The sequence below is a fragment of the Zootermopsis nevadensis genome, unplaced genomic scaffold (genome assembly GCF_977971745.1).
Source record: "Zootermopsis nevadensis isolate Lab colony 2312 unplaced genomic scaffold, Znev_1.0 Znev_ptg000011l, whole genome shotgun sequence".
Taxonomy (NCBI): domain Eukaryota; kingdom Metazoa; phylum Arthropoda; class Insecta; order Blattodea; family Termopsidae; genus Zootermopsis; species Zootermopsis nevadensis.
In genome coordinates this window covers 12,484,727-12,504,967 of record NW_028259143.1, presented here as the reverse complement: position 1 = coordinate 12,504,967, position 20,241 = coordinate 12,484,727, and the positions used below count along the sequence as shown (strand labels likewise).

The following is a 20,241-nucleotide window of genomic DNA, read 5'->3' as shown; positions in this document are numbered from 1 at the left end:
ATACCACTCAGAATCGGCTGTCCATTTCGGATCGCAAGCTTACAATATTCCAGAATATAAAGGAATACAAAGAAATCATAAACTAACAAAAGAAAAGCAGGACAATACAAAATCTTATGACCTTGCAATTAAAAGTTGGGTTTCTTACACTGTAGCATACACCAGTACAGGGATGGATGAGCGGTTACAGTGAGCCTTTCGGCCAATGAATGTGAAATGTCAATGCTACAAGCAATCCGGTTGGTCGTCAAAACCAGCACTCAAAGGATCGCAGAACTAAAGGAAACACTAGGGACACCCCTCAAAGGAAATTCTTGGATTTACGCTGCACGCTCGTTGAACCTGATGACTGTATTGTGTCCTGACCAAGGGTAGTGGAATATTAACATTCCTCATTGATTGCACTGGTTACAGCGATAAAATGATAATGATGAGATCAATTACATCTCACTGTGTAAATCGTACGCAGTGGGACATCATTCCACAGCTACACTTACCCTTCGACTGCTGTGAAAAGCGTAGAAACAAAATTACTTTAGACGAGTTACAGTTAGAAGCGCTCCTCAAGAACATACTCGCCCACAACGACGAATTACGATTGGCCAGCCATAAAGTTAAGCTTATCGAAGAACAAGAATGGAAATTGAAACAGGCAAATAACAAGCACCAACCTTCAGGGCTGTCCTCTATAGGCGTAGCCACATTAGCTGCCGTTGTTGCAGAAACTGATGGCCTAAATTTGTAAAGTGGAAGTAAATGCAGTTCTGTCGTGTTCAAGCCTAGGATAACAAACAGCATTAACACGTCAAGTGACGGCTTGCACGGGCAACAGAAATGGCCCCAGTGAATGGGTCTCCCGGAACAAGGTCCACCAGTAAGAGTTTAGCAGTCGGAAGAAGGTGACCTGATCGGTTGTGCTTCTGGAAACTACAAATGAAGTTAGATCTATCGTTTTCGAGACGGCAGAACTGTTTTTAGGAATAAATAAGATAAATGAATTACAAACCGACCTGAGGGAAGCTGCCAGGAGGGTTTCGAGGTCCATCTCTGTCCTCGTCCTCAGGGTACTGAAGTGGTGGTCATCCACCAGTCACACGGGGCTGGAGCAGGTATATATAAGATACGGCGGGGAGCCCCAACCACTTCAGGGTATAATTTAATAGGGGCACGGCCCGCCACCCTCCCCCCCCCCCCCGATCATGGTGGCCGTCAGCTGAAGTGATCTTCCCCCCATGCCGCGGAGGCCTTCAGCCGAAACGGCCCCTCCCTCTCTGGGTTCAAACCCCAGAGATCCAACCAACCAAATTCTTTTGGACAACTTGCCTGACGGGATAACCTCCCATCAGCAGCAACAGATCCCAGTTTGCATGGTCGAGGCTCCCGCCACGACGAAACCCCGTTAGCGTTAGCAAAATTTCCGTTCTTATATTAAGACCGTTTACCATTTCCAGCAATGCGCCTTGTGCACAGGAATGGTTTCACCTAGGTGGGGACGATGCTTGCGCTTGCGCAGGACTCCGCCCTCAGTTAGCTTTTTTGGTTGGTTGGCCCAACCACTTCAGTACCCTGAAGACGAGGACAGAGATGGACCTCGAAACGTTGGTCTCCTCATGTTTTAAACACTTGACACGTCTGATAGCCCGAGAAGATTTTATTGTACGTAATCGCCGTGAAGGCTCAAGATCATACATTCATTTTCCTACTTTACGGTTTTAGTCAATAATATGTAGCAGTCACGCTCGTCCTCTAAAGCGCACAGGGTAAGTCTGATTTGTATATACAATTCCTAATAGTCTGTCCATCGTAGTCCTTTTATCTCAAATGAAGTATTCTAGAGAAGTTTTATACTGGGCAAATTAGTTGATCTTTTTGTAGTTCAGGAAACATTTCGGCACTGAACAAGTTAAAAGATGTTTGCTTCAACATCTTAAGAGGGACTCGAACCCAGGATAGGTGTCGGGTCTGTGACCTTAGATCCTGTAATTTGGTCCGTCGATCTTTTATCGCGGTTACGTTCCTGTCGACAGAAACCATCCTCGTCAGGACTCCAATTCAGTGTCGAGGCCATTGCCTCTGTAATCTTCTCTTCGAAGCAAAACACTTTGATCCGCGCGCCGTTGTTCCATCTCTCTTAATTTCGCGGTTAAAGGAAGCGCCCTTGCCGACAATCGAACTCAGGACAATTTTTCCTGAGTCCTGACCTTCCTGTGTTCTCTTATTTGACTTGACGAATAATCACGCCAGGGTAGGAGCAGGCCAGGTTTCTCGTTCACGAGCCGTAGAATCACATTAACTAAGGGGAAATACAACAGTTTCTTGCAAATTTATCGTATGGAACACAGGGCAGTTTTCTGTAATAATAATTAGTTTGTAGCACCATGATGATGCTGTAAGTGTAAGTGAAATATTTATTACTGTGTTGTGGTTTTAGATCTTGCGTTACAAAGTGGCAAGCCAGATAATCATTATTTTATATTACGGTCATTAAATAGGACTAATTGTTTATATTTATACACAATCAAGCTGACTCCAGAGAGATGTTGGCAGAACACTGAGCTAGGTTTTGATACTTGTATGATAAAATAAAAAGTAAAAATTGCTTGCATCATCACAACCTGAAATCCTACATAGAACAAAAGTTGACTGGTAATATGACAAATGCGGAGGGGTGCGTTTTTAAACTGTGGGCAAAATTAAGCATGACACACATAAGCAAAAAGTGATGAATATTTTGAGCCTTTTGGGTTGTTTTGGATCTCCTACAAGAACATGCATTCAGAGCCCGAAGTTTCAGTCATGTAGTGTAAGTAGCAGCGATCATTTGTTACCTTGAGAATGTTGGAATAAAAAATGTTCCCCACATCAGAATATTATTACTAATTGTTTCAGTACACATACTCATGTTTTGTGGTACCAAGTTAAAGTATTCTCTCTTCCTGGTCATTTCGAAGTGTGCATTTGCCAGTAGTGAGTGACCAGCCCACTGCCTCCGCACAATTTCTACTCAATCCTTATTTTTGTCTGCTAGAGCCATCTAGTAGGAATCAGGAGATATGTGGCCAGCGAGTTTTCCTTACGAAACATCTCGTTCATGTTTTTTCGTGCCATAAATCTACGGCATGGGACCGCCGGCTTTAATTCCCCTCCGAAGGAAGTTGTGCTATGGATTTTTATCACCCTTTAAAAATCCACCGACCTTGGCCGGGTTTGAACCCGCGTACCTTGGGTCCAGTGGTGACCACATTAACCACTAGTGCACTGAGGGCGACAAGTTCATTTGAATACTACTTTACCAAAATAACAGAAAATTTTATGAACATGTTTTTTATTTAATATCCTTAAATATATAATTCATATTTAATTAGAAACTATTTAACAATTTAAGTGTTTAACAAAATCTAAAGAATTTAACTATTTAATGATAACTATTCTACAAAAAATTAATAATTCAACTATTTAAGAAAAACTAAACAATTTAACTATTTAAAAACAACTTTCACAAGAAATTAATAATTTAACTATTTAACAAAAACTAAACAATTTAACTATTTAAAAACAACTATTTTACAAAAAATTAATAATTTAACTACTTAAAAAAACTATACAATTTAACTATTTAAAAACAACTATTTTACAAAAAATTAATAATTTAACTATTTAACAAAAACTGAACAATTTAACTATTTAAAAACAACTATTTTACAAAAAATTACTAATTTATCTATTTAACAAAAACGATTAAACTATTTAACTACAACGATTTAACAAAAAAAACTTAGTAACAAATTTTCTAAAAAGAATCTAAGTATTTAAATACTAAAATCTTCTGAATCAAGAATATTCAGTATATCTTCCCAAATGGGGGCATATTGAGAATCGTCCATTTCTGGGATCTGGAAAGGAAATGAACATTAGGATCAGAATAGCAACTGAAACAATGGGTAACAAGTATAGAAACACATCTCTAAGGATGCAAGTTGTGAAGGAATTTGTGACGAAGCTCACGGTGAAAGACACTGGGCTTATTCTAGTTGCATGGACTTTTATATAAATTACAGGCTTCAACCTGATTCAGCAGTTTTTGGGGTAACTTCTGGAGGGCTATGAGCCGGGATAGCTCAGTCAGTATAGTGACTAGCTACGGGCTGGACGACCGGGGTTCGATCCCCGACGGTGGCAGAGGATTTTTCCTCTAGCATCTGCGTCCAGACCGGCTCTGGGGCCCACCCAGCCTCCTCTACAATGGGTACCGGGGTCCTTTCCCGGGGGTAAAGCCCCCATCTAGTGCCGAGGTCAAGGAAGAGAGGAGCTATACCGCCTCTCACCCCAAACGCCTACATGGCGCATAGTGGGACAAACTTTACTTTACTTTCTGGAGGGCTGGAAATAGGTCAAATGCTTTCACGAATCAGTGTTCAGCCCACGTAATCGTTGTAATCCAAAGGAGATTTGACACTAACCTCATCATTAATGAACTGCTGATGGTCAGCGTCCAGCAATTGTTGCACACCAGAATCTGGCTCGAATGCCAATTCGGATCCAAATGGGATCTGGAAAAAATGTGACAGATGATTTTGATATAAATATAAACTATTTGTAACATATCTTTCCTGTCCACAGCCAGTTTATTTTTAAAGAAACAGAAAGCAGATAAATTAATGTTTAAAACTTAGAGCAGAGTTTCAGGGATTTAAATAGTGGAATCTCCTAAATAAAATCCACTGCAATGCGCTCTTACAAACAGGGGCAGACATACTTCCCAACAAACAGCGGCAATCGGGAGTTTACTCTGGTCATCTTTCGTCTCTGACATTCCACGCTTGTTTGTTTTCCATGTGCAAGCGACAGATGGCAGGCGAGTGAGTTCGCCCAAATAGTAATGACGACGACTTACCTCTGACGAAGCGACGCCTTGAGAAGTTGGGAACCCTCCCCATTCATGTTCCTGGACAGGGCGGGGAAGGGCGCTCCTTTTCTGCGCGGTGGTGGGGCGTCGCTTCGCCGACTGGCGTCTAGTGCACCTCAACTTCCTATCACGGGCCTGCTCCCGGAGGCGCTTTTGTTTTCTGACCTCATTTGGGATGTAGACGTAATCTGAAATCGGAAAGAATGACATTCAGGTCACAGCATTCCGTTAACGGTCGCTTGTGATCGCGTGATTTGACATCAGAGAAGGAAAATCAGCGACATTCATAAATCATATATTACAGAAAGACAGGAACAGTACAATGTATCTTTCTTCGAAACGTTGGCATCGAATTAGTCGCCGTGAAAGCTGCTGATAATTCAGAATTAATATTTCCATTACGATTATTAAAACGAAACAAAAATTAATGACACTGAAGTGGCTTCAAAGGGAGGTCTTCCAAGTAAAGTACTGCCTCTGTATCGAGGTTGAAGTCACTTTAAGACTTTGCTGGGTTTTCGCGGTGGTGAGGCTGAGGAAGATGATTAAATTCTGGATTTTGGTGCAGTGTAGACTTTGCAGGAAATGAACTCAAAATATAAGGGGGAAAAATACGCCTTCTGTACTTTTGTTGACTTTTGCCACTCCAGCTCTGATCGACTCAAATCTTAAAATATGTTGCTAAAAGTAAATACTCGTCAAAAGTTCTCTTTCTTAAAATCGCTAGCAGTCAATCCCAAATAAATCTGAATCTGTGATTCTCCTCTTAATTCTCGGGTACATTTTTTGGAAGCTTTCTGCTGCTTTTTGACGTTAAAAGAGAATTAATTATTTACCGGGATATTTCGTCTTATGCTCCGCCTCCGCCTGGCGCGCGCGGTCAAAATACTCTTCCTTGTGCACACCTTCTAGTGCCTTCCACATACATCCAAGTCTGCAAATAGAAAAAGCAAAACTTGTATGAATACAGGCAGGTTGCAGGACGCACCGGAGGACCATCATCCAAGGGCTGCAGCTGGGTAAAGGCAAAGGCAGTGGCGTATGACGGCGTGCAAAATGTTTCACCTGTTCTCGACGATCAGAACATTTTCAGCAAAGGGAAATAAGATATCCAATTCGAATTCACCTCATGCTTTCTCTGTCAATTTTGGATCTTTGCACTTTTACAGTAAAAGAATAGTTCCGGGCGAACTTATGAATTCTACTTCTCTACTGCCCTATATATCCTGTGTTCATTTTATAATAAGGTAAATATAAATTTATAATCCAGCAATGGAACGCAAATTTGCCTTCAGCGTAATGTGCTGACTTTATGAATCGAATCTTGCAAGAGTCAATATTTTTTTAATTATTAGGTTTCATAGTTTATCGTCACCACAACTATCAGTGTCGTCACGAAATATCCCCCCCCCCCCCCCCCCCCGCTTTTAGAAGTACAAATTTCTCAGTGCGCGTTCAGAATACGAGAAATTTTGTCACATATAATTTTACAGGTTCGCACCGTCGCCATGTTTATCATCGTTCACGTACGTTCAATGATCATACATGCCCGCTGAATTGGAATATCTTTGAAGACAATCTGTCATTCACGAATGCTCTGCACATTAAATTATTAACAAGTAATTGTCATGAAATACATTTTGTATTGCAACTTACCTCACGCTAATCTGATTATTGCTGTCTGCAGGGTACAGGACAGCCAGTTTTTTCCTCCATTCGTTTGAGAAGATCATGAAAGCGTTAGGCGGCCTTGCTATTTTCTGGCACCTTTTCGCCTTCCTCTTCCCTTCGATCTTCTCTGGCTGCCCTGTAACTTGCAACTGGTGGTGTTCCTCAGTTTTTCCTGAAAGAATGATGGAATCCATGTATAAAAACTATGATAATCAGAATATGGCCAGCAGTATATAAAGAAACATGGCTATCTCCAGTGTACCTGACCCTTTTTTACTGAATAGTTACAGACATATGAAGCGTAAGTAAGAAAATGCGCTGAATGTGGTTGTGTGTAAAGAAGGAGCGAGGTTTCAGTAACATCAGTATAACAGAGAATATGTGAATTGTGAATAAGAGACGCACAGTTTTGTGTTTTCATCTCAACGAGAACGTCGTTAAACAGGCTGGCTCTGATTAAGTCTTGCCGAAAGAGGGAAGGGTGTCTACCCTGGAGGACCCATCAGACAGAGCTCTTCCTCCTCACTACAGACTGAGGCCCAAGAAATAAGATGGCTTCTGACACGTGGACACAAAATTAAGTATTCCTGGTCTCAACTCTCAGAGAGCAAAGTAAAAGTACATAATTCAACACTAGAAAAGATTATGTCAAGTCCAGCAAATTTAAAATGTCTGAGAGTGACTATAATAAACCAAAATTGATTTCATGTGGAGAATTCTTATTACAGTCCATTTAACACTTTTTGTTTTCCCTTTGCTAACATCACTTTGAAATTAGCGGGGCATATCTGGACATCTAGAAAGATGCATAAGCATCATAATTGACAGAACATCATACTGATGAGATTTGCGGACTGTACTCCACAATTTACTGCATGCACAGAATTAAACGACGCTTACTGTCTGCTGCCAGCCATCCAATGTTATTTTGAAGGCTCTTCAGTTCCCTCATACTGGGACTTGTATCCATTTCAGTAGGATTTACCTGAGGACAGACACAAAATGAGTTATTTTATAGTCCAAGAATTCTCTGCAACTTCATGAAGTTAATATTTCTTATTGAACTTTTGTCCCAGTCACACACAAAACGCAGGTGCCTTGGCTGTTTGTGTTTGGACTGCAATTGATTTTCGTTTCTAACAGAAGATATTAAGAAGACTTCATTTATATGAACAGAAATTAAGGCTGTCAGATAACGATTTACTTTTATAATTAGCTTGTTAGGAGACGTTTCAAAGTTTTAATGACAGGATACAAGTCGGTTAATGATTAATCCTGAGAAATTAAGCTGTTCACTCAACAGAAACTTTCCGCTAGACGAAAAATTAAAGACTGAAAACAATTAACAATATCTGAATATGACAAGTGACCCGGTCATAAGCCCGTATCAGCTGTTAGGTTAGCCGGAATTCAAGTAACTTCGTTGATGTGGCCGACGTGTGTCGCTGCTATCATTTTAATGCTTAAAAATCACATACAAATTCTCAAGATAACGAAATAATAATATTAATAATAAATAGGAAATTCATGTCTCACCCTTTGTGAAGAGCAGGAGAAGAAAAAATCCGATGATTCCATAACTCTAGATCCACTCTACAAACTTACTAATCTCAACACCATTCGCTAAAGACTGGCGGAAGCCAACCAACCAACCAACCAAAGAAGCTAACTGAGGGCGGAGGCCTGCGCAAGCGCAAGCATCGTCCCTACCTAGGTGAAACCATTCCTGCGCACAAGACGCATTGCTGGAAATGGTAAACGGTCTTAATATAAGAACGGAAATTTTGCTAACGCTAACGGGGATTCGTCGTGGCGGGAGCCTCGACCATTCAAACTGGGATCTGTTGCTGCTGATGGGAGGTTATCCCGTCAGGCAAGTTGTCGAAGGAATTTGGTTGGTTGGGTCTCTGGGGTATGAACCCAGAGAGGGAGGGGCCGTTTCGGCTGAAGGCCTCTGCGGCATGGGGGGAAGATCACTTCAGCTGATGGCCTCCATGATCGGAGCGAAGGGTGGCGGGCCGTGCCCCTATTAAGTTATACCCTGACATTCGCCTTACAACTGAGGAAAGCACGGAAAACCTCAGTCAGGGTAGCCGAGTAGTCTAACCACTCGTTGTGCTGACTTGGCCGTCTTTTGGGGACGGCCTCGGCTGGCCTGCTGAACATCAGTCGCCCTCGGTTGCCCTTGGGCGACCTCTGGCAGCCCTCGTTCGGCACGAGTGCCTCCCGAGTTGCCGAACTAAGGGGTTCCCCACACCAGCTAACCTCGAGTCAAACCTCTCAGTCAGTGCTCTGATGTGGTCGGCAAAGAAAGGGACCCCCAGATCCTCATGTATTTGCCTGTTACTAACGTACCAGGGCGCGTTAGTAACAATGCGAAGACACTTGGATTGCAGAACTTGCAGCTTCCGGACGTGGCTGCGGGCAGCTGACCTCCAGATCGGGCATGCGTAATCCATCATGGGGCGGATGAGCTGCTTATAGAGCAGCACACCGTTCCTGATGGACAGGCCACTTCTCCTATTGATGAGCGGGCCTAGCACACCTAATCGTTGCGCCGCCTTCTTTCCCACTTGGTTGACGTGCGCCGACCAGGTAAGCCCGGCGTCAAGGGTGACCCCCAGATACTGCGCTGTTTTGACCCATTGGATCGGCTGTCCGAGGAACTGCACTGCTCGGGGCTGTTGGATGTGTCTTCTCGCGGAAATGAAGAGAACCGCGGTGCTCTTCGAGACGTTGATAGCAATCCTCCAGGCCCTGAGCCAGTGCTCAAGTCTACTGAGGTAGGTCTCCAGATACCTGACGAGAAGCGTTGGGCTACGGGACGTGACTACTAGAGCCGTGTCGTCCGCGTATTGTGCTAACTCGACGTGGCGGGACGGTGTGGGTATGTCGTTGACATACAGACTGAAGAGCACAGGGGAGAGAATTCCGCCCTGCACAACTCCAGCCCGCATGGTACGACGTGTGGACGTGGCCGACTGGAAGGATGTCTGGAATGTCCGGTCAGCGAGGTAGGAAGAGATGGTTTTTACCAAGTACGACGGGAAGTTGAGGACGGTCAGTTTGTATAGGAGGCCTTGGACCCAGACTGTGTCGAAGGCTTTGGCCACGTCCAGGAAAACCGCGCCGGTTAGCCGCTTCTCATCAAGGTTTCTGTTGACCCTTTCGACGAGGCGAGCCAGCTGTAACGATGTGCTGTGTCTGGGTCGAAACCCAAACTGCTCGTCGAGCAGCAGCCCGCGTTCGCTGACCTCGTGTAGGACCCTCGTTAGTAGGATTTTCTCGCAGAGTTTGCCGACCGTGTCGAGAAGACTGATGGGTCTATAGGAAGAAGGTAGCGTGGGGTCCTTCCCCGGTTTCAGTATGGACACCACGCGAGCGTGTTTCCATGCCGAGGGGAAGTGTTGCCTGCGAAGGACCGCGTTGAACACTTTCGTGAGAAAGGTTACCGAGCGTCGTGGGAGATGTCTCAAGACCCTGTTCGGTATACCGTTGGGGCCCGGAGCCTTGCCAAGCTTGAGTCCCTTGATGGCCTGGGCGACCTCCGAGGGACTGGTTAATTTTGGTTCATTTGCGGGGGCATACTCGTATGCTCGCATCGCCTCGTTAACCATGTCAATTGCAGCCAGGTCCGACGGGTTGTCTACCGGCTGGAACTGGACCTCAAGGCTGTCGGCCAGGGCTTCTGCCTTCTCAGGGTTCGAGAGAGCCAGTCCTCCCGGCACTAAGAAGGGGGGCGACGGAGTGGGGACTCGCATCACCCGCTTGGTCATTTTCCAAAGCGACTGGTCCTCGCAGTCCAACTGAGAACTGGGACAAGGACTGCCGTGAGAATTGGGACGAGGACTGCAGTGGGGTCTGGGACGAGCACTGCAGTGAGGAATGGTAGAAACACTGTAGTGGGGTCTGGGACGAGGACTGCAGTGAGAACTGTGTTATTATTATATTGTAGTATACAAAGTGTTATTTTATATAGAATTTATTGGAAAGTGTTGTTATTAATGTGTTCTAAAGTACACAACACTGTAACAACTGTGGTACATAATATGACATCAGTACTGCAGTATAAGGCAGACATCAGAAAAAGAATATGAGTCCAGCTAGAACATTATCAGAAATGTACTTACATAGGAAAAGTTAATAAAAGTAGTTTCTGATAAATTCTATATAAAAACACTTAAAGTACAACATACTGTTAAAGAACGCAATAGGAAGTATTGGACACACCCGTTGGTTAGTTCACGGCTGTTAAAAGGGGCGTTCGTGATAGTGTTTACAGATTTAAGAGAAGACGAAAGTAAATTTCATAATTATCTTCGTATGAGCTTAAAGTCGTTTGATGAGCTAGCAGCAAAACTGGATGCATCCATCAAAAGTAAAGATTCTGCGATGAGGCTTGCAATACCTCCTCTAGAAATGCTGGTTGTGACTCTGAGGTAAGGAGGGAGTATTTAAGTATTCATATCCTATGTGTTATTTTAATAAATAAACAACTACGATATAGTTTATTTAAAAAATGGATAAATGATAACCTTGCCCCAACGATATAATTTTGTTGTAATCAGTGAAGCAAGTGCTTTAATGTGATACCCGACAGTACCTACATGTTAAAACTAATTTACTAACCCCTACTTTGGTATCAACTGTAGTAAGCTGTGGTAAATGTAACATAAATTTTAGTTGTTATTTAGTGTTTAGTAAACCTACAATTTTAGTATATGGCAATATATATTGTTTTTAATTAACATTATTGTTGTTTTGGTATAAGTTAAAGATAAAAACAATGAAATACTTGTAGGGCACAGTTTCTCAAAATGAAATCTTTATTTCAAGTTTAAGTACAAAAATCAATTATTTATTGTAAGTTACCAATTATAGTCCATTTGGAAACCCTTATAAACTGCTCCATTCTATTGTTAACATGTACCGTTACGAAAAAGGTCCATAGAATCTTCACCATCTGTTACCGTGTAGTTGCTGCTGCTGTATGGAGAAGGATGGTCATGGTGTAGGGTGGTTGTTGTGAATTGACAGATAAATGAGGTTGAGTAGGTGAATCTGTAAACGATGCACGAAATTGATTATTGAACTCTCGAAAGCGATCGGTGGGTTGCAATTGCTGAGAACTTCGTGGGGCGATGTATTGGGGATGTTCATTCATGGTCCAGTAACCTAATAACTTCGCATCTAAACTCCAATTTGGTGTCCAATGATTCAAAAAACGATTTATCATCGTCCGGTACTTCGCGTGTAGCTTTTGGCATAGGAGCATTCATAAACTTTAATAAGTTATTTTCAATTATCTTGCGCCGTTTGGAAGCAGGTGTATTATCAAAATTTGTGCCAGGCTCACTCCGTACGGTCGGGGAGGGGTCATTTTCAGCTGTAGTATCCATCTCTTCCAGAGATTCACTACCAGCCATGACTTCATCATCGACACTAGTTTGCGTGGGACTTGAATCCACTGTCTTCAACAGGAACGACAGCTGGCGGGCATAAATGTACCGTCTGGCAGAATTTTCCCCTTGCCCTGATTTTGTTTGTTTCTTTTCAATATTTGTGAAAGTATCTTTAATGCCCTTCCACCTCTTCATGAATTTTGAACCTGAAATCAAACACAAACTATAGTATACGATTCATTTTGTAAAGATCTTTTATTTTCATGAAGCACTACAACAACCAATATATATACATAAAATTTAAGCTCACAACTAGGGCACACCCCTACCACTTCGCGTCCTGAGCCTGAATTTGCTACGGTAATAAAAGATGACTTTGGCCTATGGTCTCAACTAACAAGTTCAGGGATCCCGAGGGCCCAGGAAAACCATAGGCCGTTATTCCAGAGGACCATAGAGTCCGGAGGCCCTGTAGGCCCATAAACCAGAGAGCCCGGGCCCAGAACTTACTAGAGTAATGAAAATTATTAAAAGTAAAGTTTGTCCCACTATACGCCATGTAGGCGCTTGGGGTGAGAGGAGGTATAGCTCCTCTCTTCCTTGACCTCGGCACTAGATGGGGGTGAGTGGTCAGGATCACGCCCCGGCCGGCTTTACCCCCGGGAAAGGACCCCGGTACCCATTGTAGAGGAGGCTGGGTGGGCCCCAGAGCCGGTCTGGACGCAGAGGCTAGAGGAAAAATCCTCTGCTCCGTTGGGGATCGAACCCCGGTCGTCCAGCCCGTAGCTAGTCACTATACTGACTGAGCTATCCCGGCTCATAACGAAAATTATTATTAACACTAAAGTAATGTTCTTCTTTTCCAGATACTTGGGTAGCGGCTGCACTCTAATTGATCTGCATTATCAATACAGAATCGGCCACACAAAATAGTATGAAAAGTTTGTAAGGCTGTGTGGGAGATCTTGCGCAAAGAATGCGTACCGAAATTCACAGAGGAACGGTGGCTGGAAAATGCTAAAGTTTTTGAAAAGCGTGCAAACTTCCCCAATGCCTGGGTGCCTTGGATGGCAAGCACGTGAGAATCGTTAAACCAGATTTCAGTGGTTCTCAGTTCTTCAACTACAAGAAATTCAATTCTGTAGTGCTGTTTGTGTTTGCAGATGCAAACTATCTGTTCAACTACGTAGACGTTGGGTCTCGTGGCAGAGAATCGGATAGCACTATCTTTGAAAATTCTAAGCTGTACAAAATGTTAGAGAATGGCCAAGCAAGTATCCCAAAAGGACAACCTCTACCAGAAACTACAGGACCTTCGATGCCCTACACTTTCTTGGGGGATGAAGCATTTTCTCTGTCTGATTTTGTCATGAGACCATACAATGGAACGTTCCTCTCCTACAAGAAACGGATCTTTTAACTACCGTTTATGTCGTGGCCGGAGATATGTGGAGTGCGCATTTGGAATTCTGACGAATAAATGGAGAATGTTTCACAGACCCATCAATGTTAAGTTGAACTGTACTATTAGCATTATCAAATGTTGCTGCATTCTTCACAATTACGTCCGTTCCAGAGATGGTTTTAACTTCGAGGACACATTAAGTATGCATGGGCTATGTGATCTGGTCAATGAAAATCCGTCAACGCAAGGAGGAAGTTCACTAAACCGTCGAAGAAATGCATTACCTGATTACTTTGTAAGCAGTGCTGGCAGAGTACCGTGGCAAGACAAATGTATATAAAACTGGTCGGTAACAAATACAATGAATGCGGAATCAATTTACCGCCAAACGTGGCAGACTATTGGAATTCAAACTGTATAGCTCTACTGAAATCTGTGTAATTATATGTTAGGCTATTTTGTGGATGCTATGCAATAAAATATTGATTATACTAAAACGTCTGGAGGTAATTTATCCTGCTGAAATAACAGAATTTTTATAACAATTTTTTGTTAATTATTAGGAATATTATTGTTATTATTGATTGAAGACTATTTATACGAGGTGCGATCGGAAAGTTTCAAGACTGCGCGTATAAAAACCCGTACACTTATCTCAGGTATTAAATTCATCCATCACCCTCGAAGTAGTTCCCCTGGGAGTGAACACAACGATCCCAGCGCCGCTGCCAAGCCTGGAAGCATCCCTGGAAATCTTTCTTTGTCAGCCTGTCAAGCACCATCTGCGATTCTGCCTGAATCTCTTCTATCGTCTCAAATATCCTTCCCTTTAGCTGAATTTTCATCTTTGGGAAGAGGAAGAAGTCACACGGAGCTTAGAAAGGAAGTTGGGGTCGGTTCTTGCAAGATCTTTGAGCTCCTGACAAACGAGAAGTCGATTCTGCTTCTTGTCCTCAGACAGGATGCGTCGCATGTGGAGTTCTTCCTTTAGAATCAGCTGACAGGTCCCATAGCCTATCCCAACAATGTCGCACAAGTCGTTGATGGTACGACGTCGATCTTCGTGAATACCCTGCCGAATCTTCGTAACATTTTCGGGCGTTGTGCTCGAAGATGGTCGTCCAGAACGCTCGTCATCATCGACAGAGGTTCGGCCATTTTTAAAACGTGAATGCCACACAAAGGTTTGTGCACAACCCATTGCGGACTCCCCAAATGCTTGCTTTAGCATTTCATAGGTTTCCGTAGCCGTTTTGGCGAGTCTTTGGCAAAATTTGATGCACACGCCATTCCGAAATCGCAGGAGGGTCGGTGTAATGCACTACCAAAACGCCCGTAACTAAGAAACAAATGCTAATTCGATGATGCCGGCTGGCACACTGATTCACTATGAATGTAGGCCGCACCCCCTAGCGGCAGAAGCTCGTACTACATCCGGTTCGCCCTCTATTGACACAGTCTTGAAACTTTCCGATCGCACCTCGTACATACAGCAGAAAGGCCTCTCGCCAGAGAAAAATGCATTTGCTTGTCGGAGGGTTACATTTTTGAACGGCCGCCATTTTGAAACGTGTGGACGGATTGTTTTGGCTAACGAACTTGACCAAGCTTTTACCAAAAACTATTTATGTGCCACATTCTCCAGATCCGGTTTATCAGCAAAACCCTCACAAAACTTTTCACACACTTGAAACCACGCGGCTCTCTTCTTAATCTTATCACGATACTCCTTACAAGATGTATCCCATATTTCAGGATATTTCTTTACCTCTTCTATAAACAATTCCACATCCAAACCGGATGCATCCATGACTGGAAGGCGGTAGCTGTTGCGAGGTTTGCGAAGCACGTGTGCACTGCCCAATGCTCTCACACAGACTGCTGCTTCGCGGCGATCAACGACCTCGCTGGGCAGCAGCAGTGGTTGGCGAACGCAGATATCTCGCGGAGTCACCGCCATAGTGTACGTGGCTCCATTGCTTCACATGTACTGCTAAAACGCGCTAGAAAATGACGCGGCGAGCTCGCCAAAATAACTCGCTCGTGTGCATCGGGCCTTACGACCGCTTACCTCGACATCCCTTAACGGTATAGGCAGATGATGTCCGTCCGTGGCGTAACAGCCCTCTGAGAGCCAAAGCCGACTAGCTGGCTGCTGGCCTCACGTTCCCATGCCTAAGCAGAGGTGAACGATCATCCAACCAGATATAGGCTGCAGTTTAAGTAGTATTTATTGTTAAATAACTTAACAAGCTGTCAAGAATACGGCATGAGTTAGCTGTGGAATCTTTATAGCTGAAATCCGGTCAAACTCATTCTGCGTTCCGATACAATTTAACTCGATTTAGGTACTGAAGAAGTGTGTAGTGGCTACAAGATCAAGTCTGTCCACACTTAAGCGGATCAGAAACTTAAAAACTGAAAGCAAGGAATATAACAAACAACATAATTATTGCCCAGCATCTGTCAATTTTTATGTCGGCCGCTTACTTTGACAATACAGAACTACTGTCGTGACATCACAGACTAAGTTTCTTATGTTATTTTATATTCGTGACTGTGTCTTTGAAGGTTTTCGAAGCCTCGAGTGAGATCGGAAATGATAATGAATAGTGATTGACGAAGGGTATAGAAGGAAACAATCGAGACCTGCTTTAAGTTATTATGAATTGACAATTTCCAGTATCTGCTAAAATAATTTTTATAAAACTGGAACAATGGCATTTATAATGTTAATGTTAAATAACATTCCTAAACTCTCTCGTTACGAACAGTCAAATAAACCACACAGTTTTACACTACTAAATTTTTCATAATTATTCACATGTTGAACGCGAATTCGATAATAGTTATACAACGGTGTAATGGTTAGAAACATATTGTATACAAAACAAATGAACCAGCTGTTATTTGACAATAAATAAAAATGAATATTATATCTGCTGAGAATACCAATGTTAGTTAATACTCGCATTTATTAAATACGTCTTTAATTATACTTAAGAAACAAAATGTTATAAATCCTATTAATTTGTCAACTTTAAAACATAGGCCAATAATAAAAACGGCTTCTTTCCTAAATCCTTATGAAGACAAGGGGTAAGATACTTTGGATGTGGGATCAGGCCATTGCAAGACTTTTCCATGCACAGAATAACACCCGGAAAAGGGCGACACGATCGTACATCAAGGCAAGACAAATTGCACAAAGGAACTTTACACGTCTAAAAGTAAGTACAGTGAAACCCCTCAAGTTGGACACCCCTATATCCTGGACACTTTTAATTGGAACCGGCGAATATCCTATAATTTTACATAACCAGACACCCCTTATCCTGGAACTTGGTCACCCCTTTTGTTGTAAGTTGGACAGGTTCATGCACTTAGCTTCACTACTTTTATGGGAAACGTTTACAGTTGGTATTTTGTTGTTTTAAATTTCTGACGGATGAATGCCTTCTACCTGAGGATTAGCTTATGATTGAGGGTGTGAGACTTTGAGCACATCAATGGAATGCAGTGAAAGTGTACAGTTATTCTTTTGTTGTAGGTATTGCTGGTACAGTTTTAACTTTGTCAGTACTGAGCTTGCAACTGAGTTAAACAGAAATTGGAACGGTGTGCTTTCGCTCATAATCAACCAGGAATGGTTGAAACTTTATTCTGATTGCGGCGAAAATTAGAAAGAGGATGGCAAATTCCAAGATAAAAGCAAAAAAGCAGTGTCTTGTGACGGACTTTTTTACAAGAAATAAGTGACAGCATATGTTGAGCTAATGCCGTAAGTACAATTAAAAAAATACGTTCTGAACATTTAAAATGTCATTGAGGTTGGGGTGTAATGTGCAACCATGAGAGTGGGTTTCAAAAGATTATTATAATTAATAATTAAATTATTCTTAATTCGATCAAGCCTACAGTAGTTAGATTATGTAAGTAAATCGATTGATTGCATCTTCGGTAGACGTAAAGTATCGGTGCCCTTCCCTTTGAGCTTATCCATGCAAGTTTAATTTAGTGAAAACAAAATTTGTAAAAATTTAATTTACCCTTTTGATTTTTCTTATCAATAATTTCCTTTTTGGGAAGGGCTCCATAATACTTTACAATTACCACATTGTCATTACCCCACAATTTGAAAGGATGATTTTTCTCTTTCCCTCTCTCCTGGACACCCCTGTAAGTTGGACACATTTTCGTGGAACCCCGAGTTAGAGAGGTTTTACTGTACCTTGGCCCGTGTATAATAAAAGCACCGCAAATTCAGGGATATGAAGGATCTTCAATTTAAGACCAATGTGGAATTTATAACGTGCCATGCACAGAATCTCCTTTTAAAAAAATCGCTTTTGTGTATACTTTCATTCCCCCATGCTCATGTAGACGTAGACGTGTAGTTTGTTTTTATTCACAAACTTAATCAAACTTCCAGGCAACATTATAACTATATGTGGAAATGATTAGCTACTTTTTGCGTAAATTCCTGACTTTCAGTGATTTATTATCTTATCCCTGAAAAGGCTAATTTTTACAGAACATACCATAAAAACATATAAAGATCAAAGTTCTTGTAGTAAAAATTGTAGTATTTTATATCAATTTCAGTAAAAAGATACACGATGAAGTAATGTGGCAACACTGGACTACGTAACAATAAAACAATTGCAGCGAAGTTACGCCGGACTGTTCGTGATTTGATTGCATTGCAGAGCAAACTTTTGTCAGAATTTTAATTAGCCAAAAAGGGTTATGGTTTAATAAAATATGTTCAATATTCGCCTGATAGAAGACACCAGCATGATTCTGGTAAGCAAAAGCATTATTATATTATTTAACATAAACATAGATCTCAGATAAAACATATTCCTTGCTTCAGCAATTCGTTGACGTGTCAAATAGTTTTCGACAAATGCGCACACAATCCACACATTTATTATTAGATTTACCTTTAATTCACATTAATTCTTAACAGCAATTCTGTATTACACACTTTTAAGTTAGTAATAATGGCTTTAACCACAGTTGTAGACAAACCATGGAGAAAGGGATGGTCGTGTCAGGAAGGGGACTCGAAAACTTGGATAACAATTCAAGTGAGACAACTTCTTGTTGTTAATGTTAAACCCAATAAACTTACGAACAGCACATCCCTAGTGTTATTCCTACACTAAATCCACTGATATATAAAAATCCTGCTTGTATTAACAAGACGTGGAGATAAACATTTATTTCTGTAAACTGTAATGAAAGACGGTTTTATATGTCTGCACTATTATAATGTTACAAGAAAACTATGTAAAGAGAAAAGTAGGTCTAATTATATACTGAAAGCTTATGAAAGGCACACCAATACTTTAAACAATGCATTTTCACACCCAGAACGAAACGTGTGTTACGCTTTAACCTAATATTGGATTGACCGAATTCTGTTAAGACAAATATTTTTTCACATTTGTGCTATAACAATGATCTTTTAAGCATATTGTAATGGTGTGATTTGTGGATAGGTTTAGTCCTACTAACGTTGGTAGCGTGGCTTGGAATGGAGCAAGGCAAGTTCTCAAGGATGCTGTCGTCAGCTTAAACATACTCAGCTGATATGATATTTGACTATACACCATTTATTTCTAAGACTAAATAATACATAAATTTTACATTTGTGTTGAACATTACATTCCTAACTTAGGCTAGTTCACTTTATCTCAACAACAGTTTTGTTACGTAAATTTTGAAGATTTAATAATCTACCCGCACTATACTCGGAGTCATCGCCTCAGCGCTACCTGTAATCAGTAGCCCGACCAGAGTCCCCTTGCCCATGGCTTCAGTGACCTCTTTCCTTCTTGAAAGTTCCGCCGGTTCTGACCGCGATGTCTCCTTAACTTTTTCACTCGCGTTTCCAATATTTCTGCCGACTGCCTAATGCCTACGTCTGCATTTCCGTTAATTGTTTTTTCTGTCCCCCTTAGAGAAAGGTGAGCTAGCCTTTGCTATTTTACACAATGCAAGCAAATGACATTTACACATTCTTACATTTTAGCACAATTAAAATATCTGCTATACTTAATTCTATGCAACTTAAAATTTCTACATTCCTAATTTTACAATGTGTTAACTAAAATTAATTGGCTACAATATCGTGGTCCTGTCTTAATGTGTAGTCTTGGAATAGTGCACAGGTATTGAAAATACAATTCATCGGATGATACCGTTGGAGATGTTACATGGAAATATTGGGGGTTTGATGACCTCGACCTGCACCTTGTCGTGGTGGTGGGGCTCGAGTACCTTGTGACCCCAAGAGTTACTGGAAGGACCTCCCTAGCCAGATTGGTCGAGGGGGAGAGGTCAGACTAAGACAGGTACCCTGGTCCTCCAGGTTGGGGGTTTGCGGGTTGGTCGCAAGGCTAACAACCTTGCACCGTAAAAAGGAAGATGTTTCGAAACCTCAATCAAAGCCTCGGACAGACGGACCGAACGGAAGAGGAGAATTGAGGAGGTCATGGACCGAATACGGACAGGAGAGCCATAGAAGAAGAAGGCGAAGAAATACCTCTCTGTATTCATTTTAAATTTATTTAAGTGTTAGAGTTTTATGTTTCTTAGAAGGTCTGGATGGAAAAACTTCATAATAACGATAATATGTGTTGCCTGGTATCTGGTGGAATAGCTAATGCATATTTGTAAGAAAGTGGAATTTGAAACACAAGCACTGGAGATACTCTGAAGTACTCAATAACACTTCCTAATTCTTCGTCTCCTGTTGCAAGAAAAATTAGTTGGCTCCATTATTCCTCAAAACATAGAGCAAGATATTAATATCTAAGAGACAAACTGAAATTTAAATGTTAAATATA

General features: G+C 41.8%; 2 protein-coding genes across 8 annotated transcripts in view; one reads left to right on the top strand and one right to left on the bottom strand.

Moving 5' to 3' along the window:
- Positions 1 to 13,875, top strand: part of LOC147874082 (uncharacterized) — a 145,973-nt gene extending 132,098 nt beyond the window's left edge. For all 6 annotated transcript variants that reach the window (XR_015534772.1, XR_015534775.1, XR_015534774.1 and 3 more), the window contains one exon: positions 12,846 to 13,875. Coding sequence is in view for 3 of the 6 variants with exons in the window: in XM_087347340.1 (XP_087203466.1) it covers positions 12,846 to 12,871 (26 nt within the window). In the remaining 3 variants the exon portion in view is untranslated. The remainder of the gene's footprint in view (positions 1 to 12,845) is intronic.
- Positions 3,764 to 20,241, bottom strand: part of LOC147874077 (uncharacterized) — a 146,519-nt gene continuing 130,041 nt past the window's right edge. Inside the window, exons 4-7 of one of the 2 annotated variants that reach the window (XM_087347323.1) lie at positions 5,743 to 5,840; positions 4,895 to 5,094; positions 4,461 to 4,550; positions 3,764 to 3,893 (exon numbers count right to left, since the gene is read on the bottom strand). In XM_087347323.1, coding sequence (XP_087203449.1) covers positions 3,810 to 3,893; positions 4,461 to 4,550; positions 4,895 to 5,094; positions 5,743 to 5,840 — 472 coding nt within the window. In that variant the 3' untranslated portion in view covers positions 3,764 to 3,809. Of the gene's footprint in view, positions 3,894 to 4,460; positions 4,551 to 4,615; positions 5,095 to 5,742; positions 5,841 to 6,562; positions 6,750 to 7,477; positions 8,340 to 20,241 lie in introns of those variants that run through there. The other variant, XM_087347325.1, reaches the window with a different exon arrangement.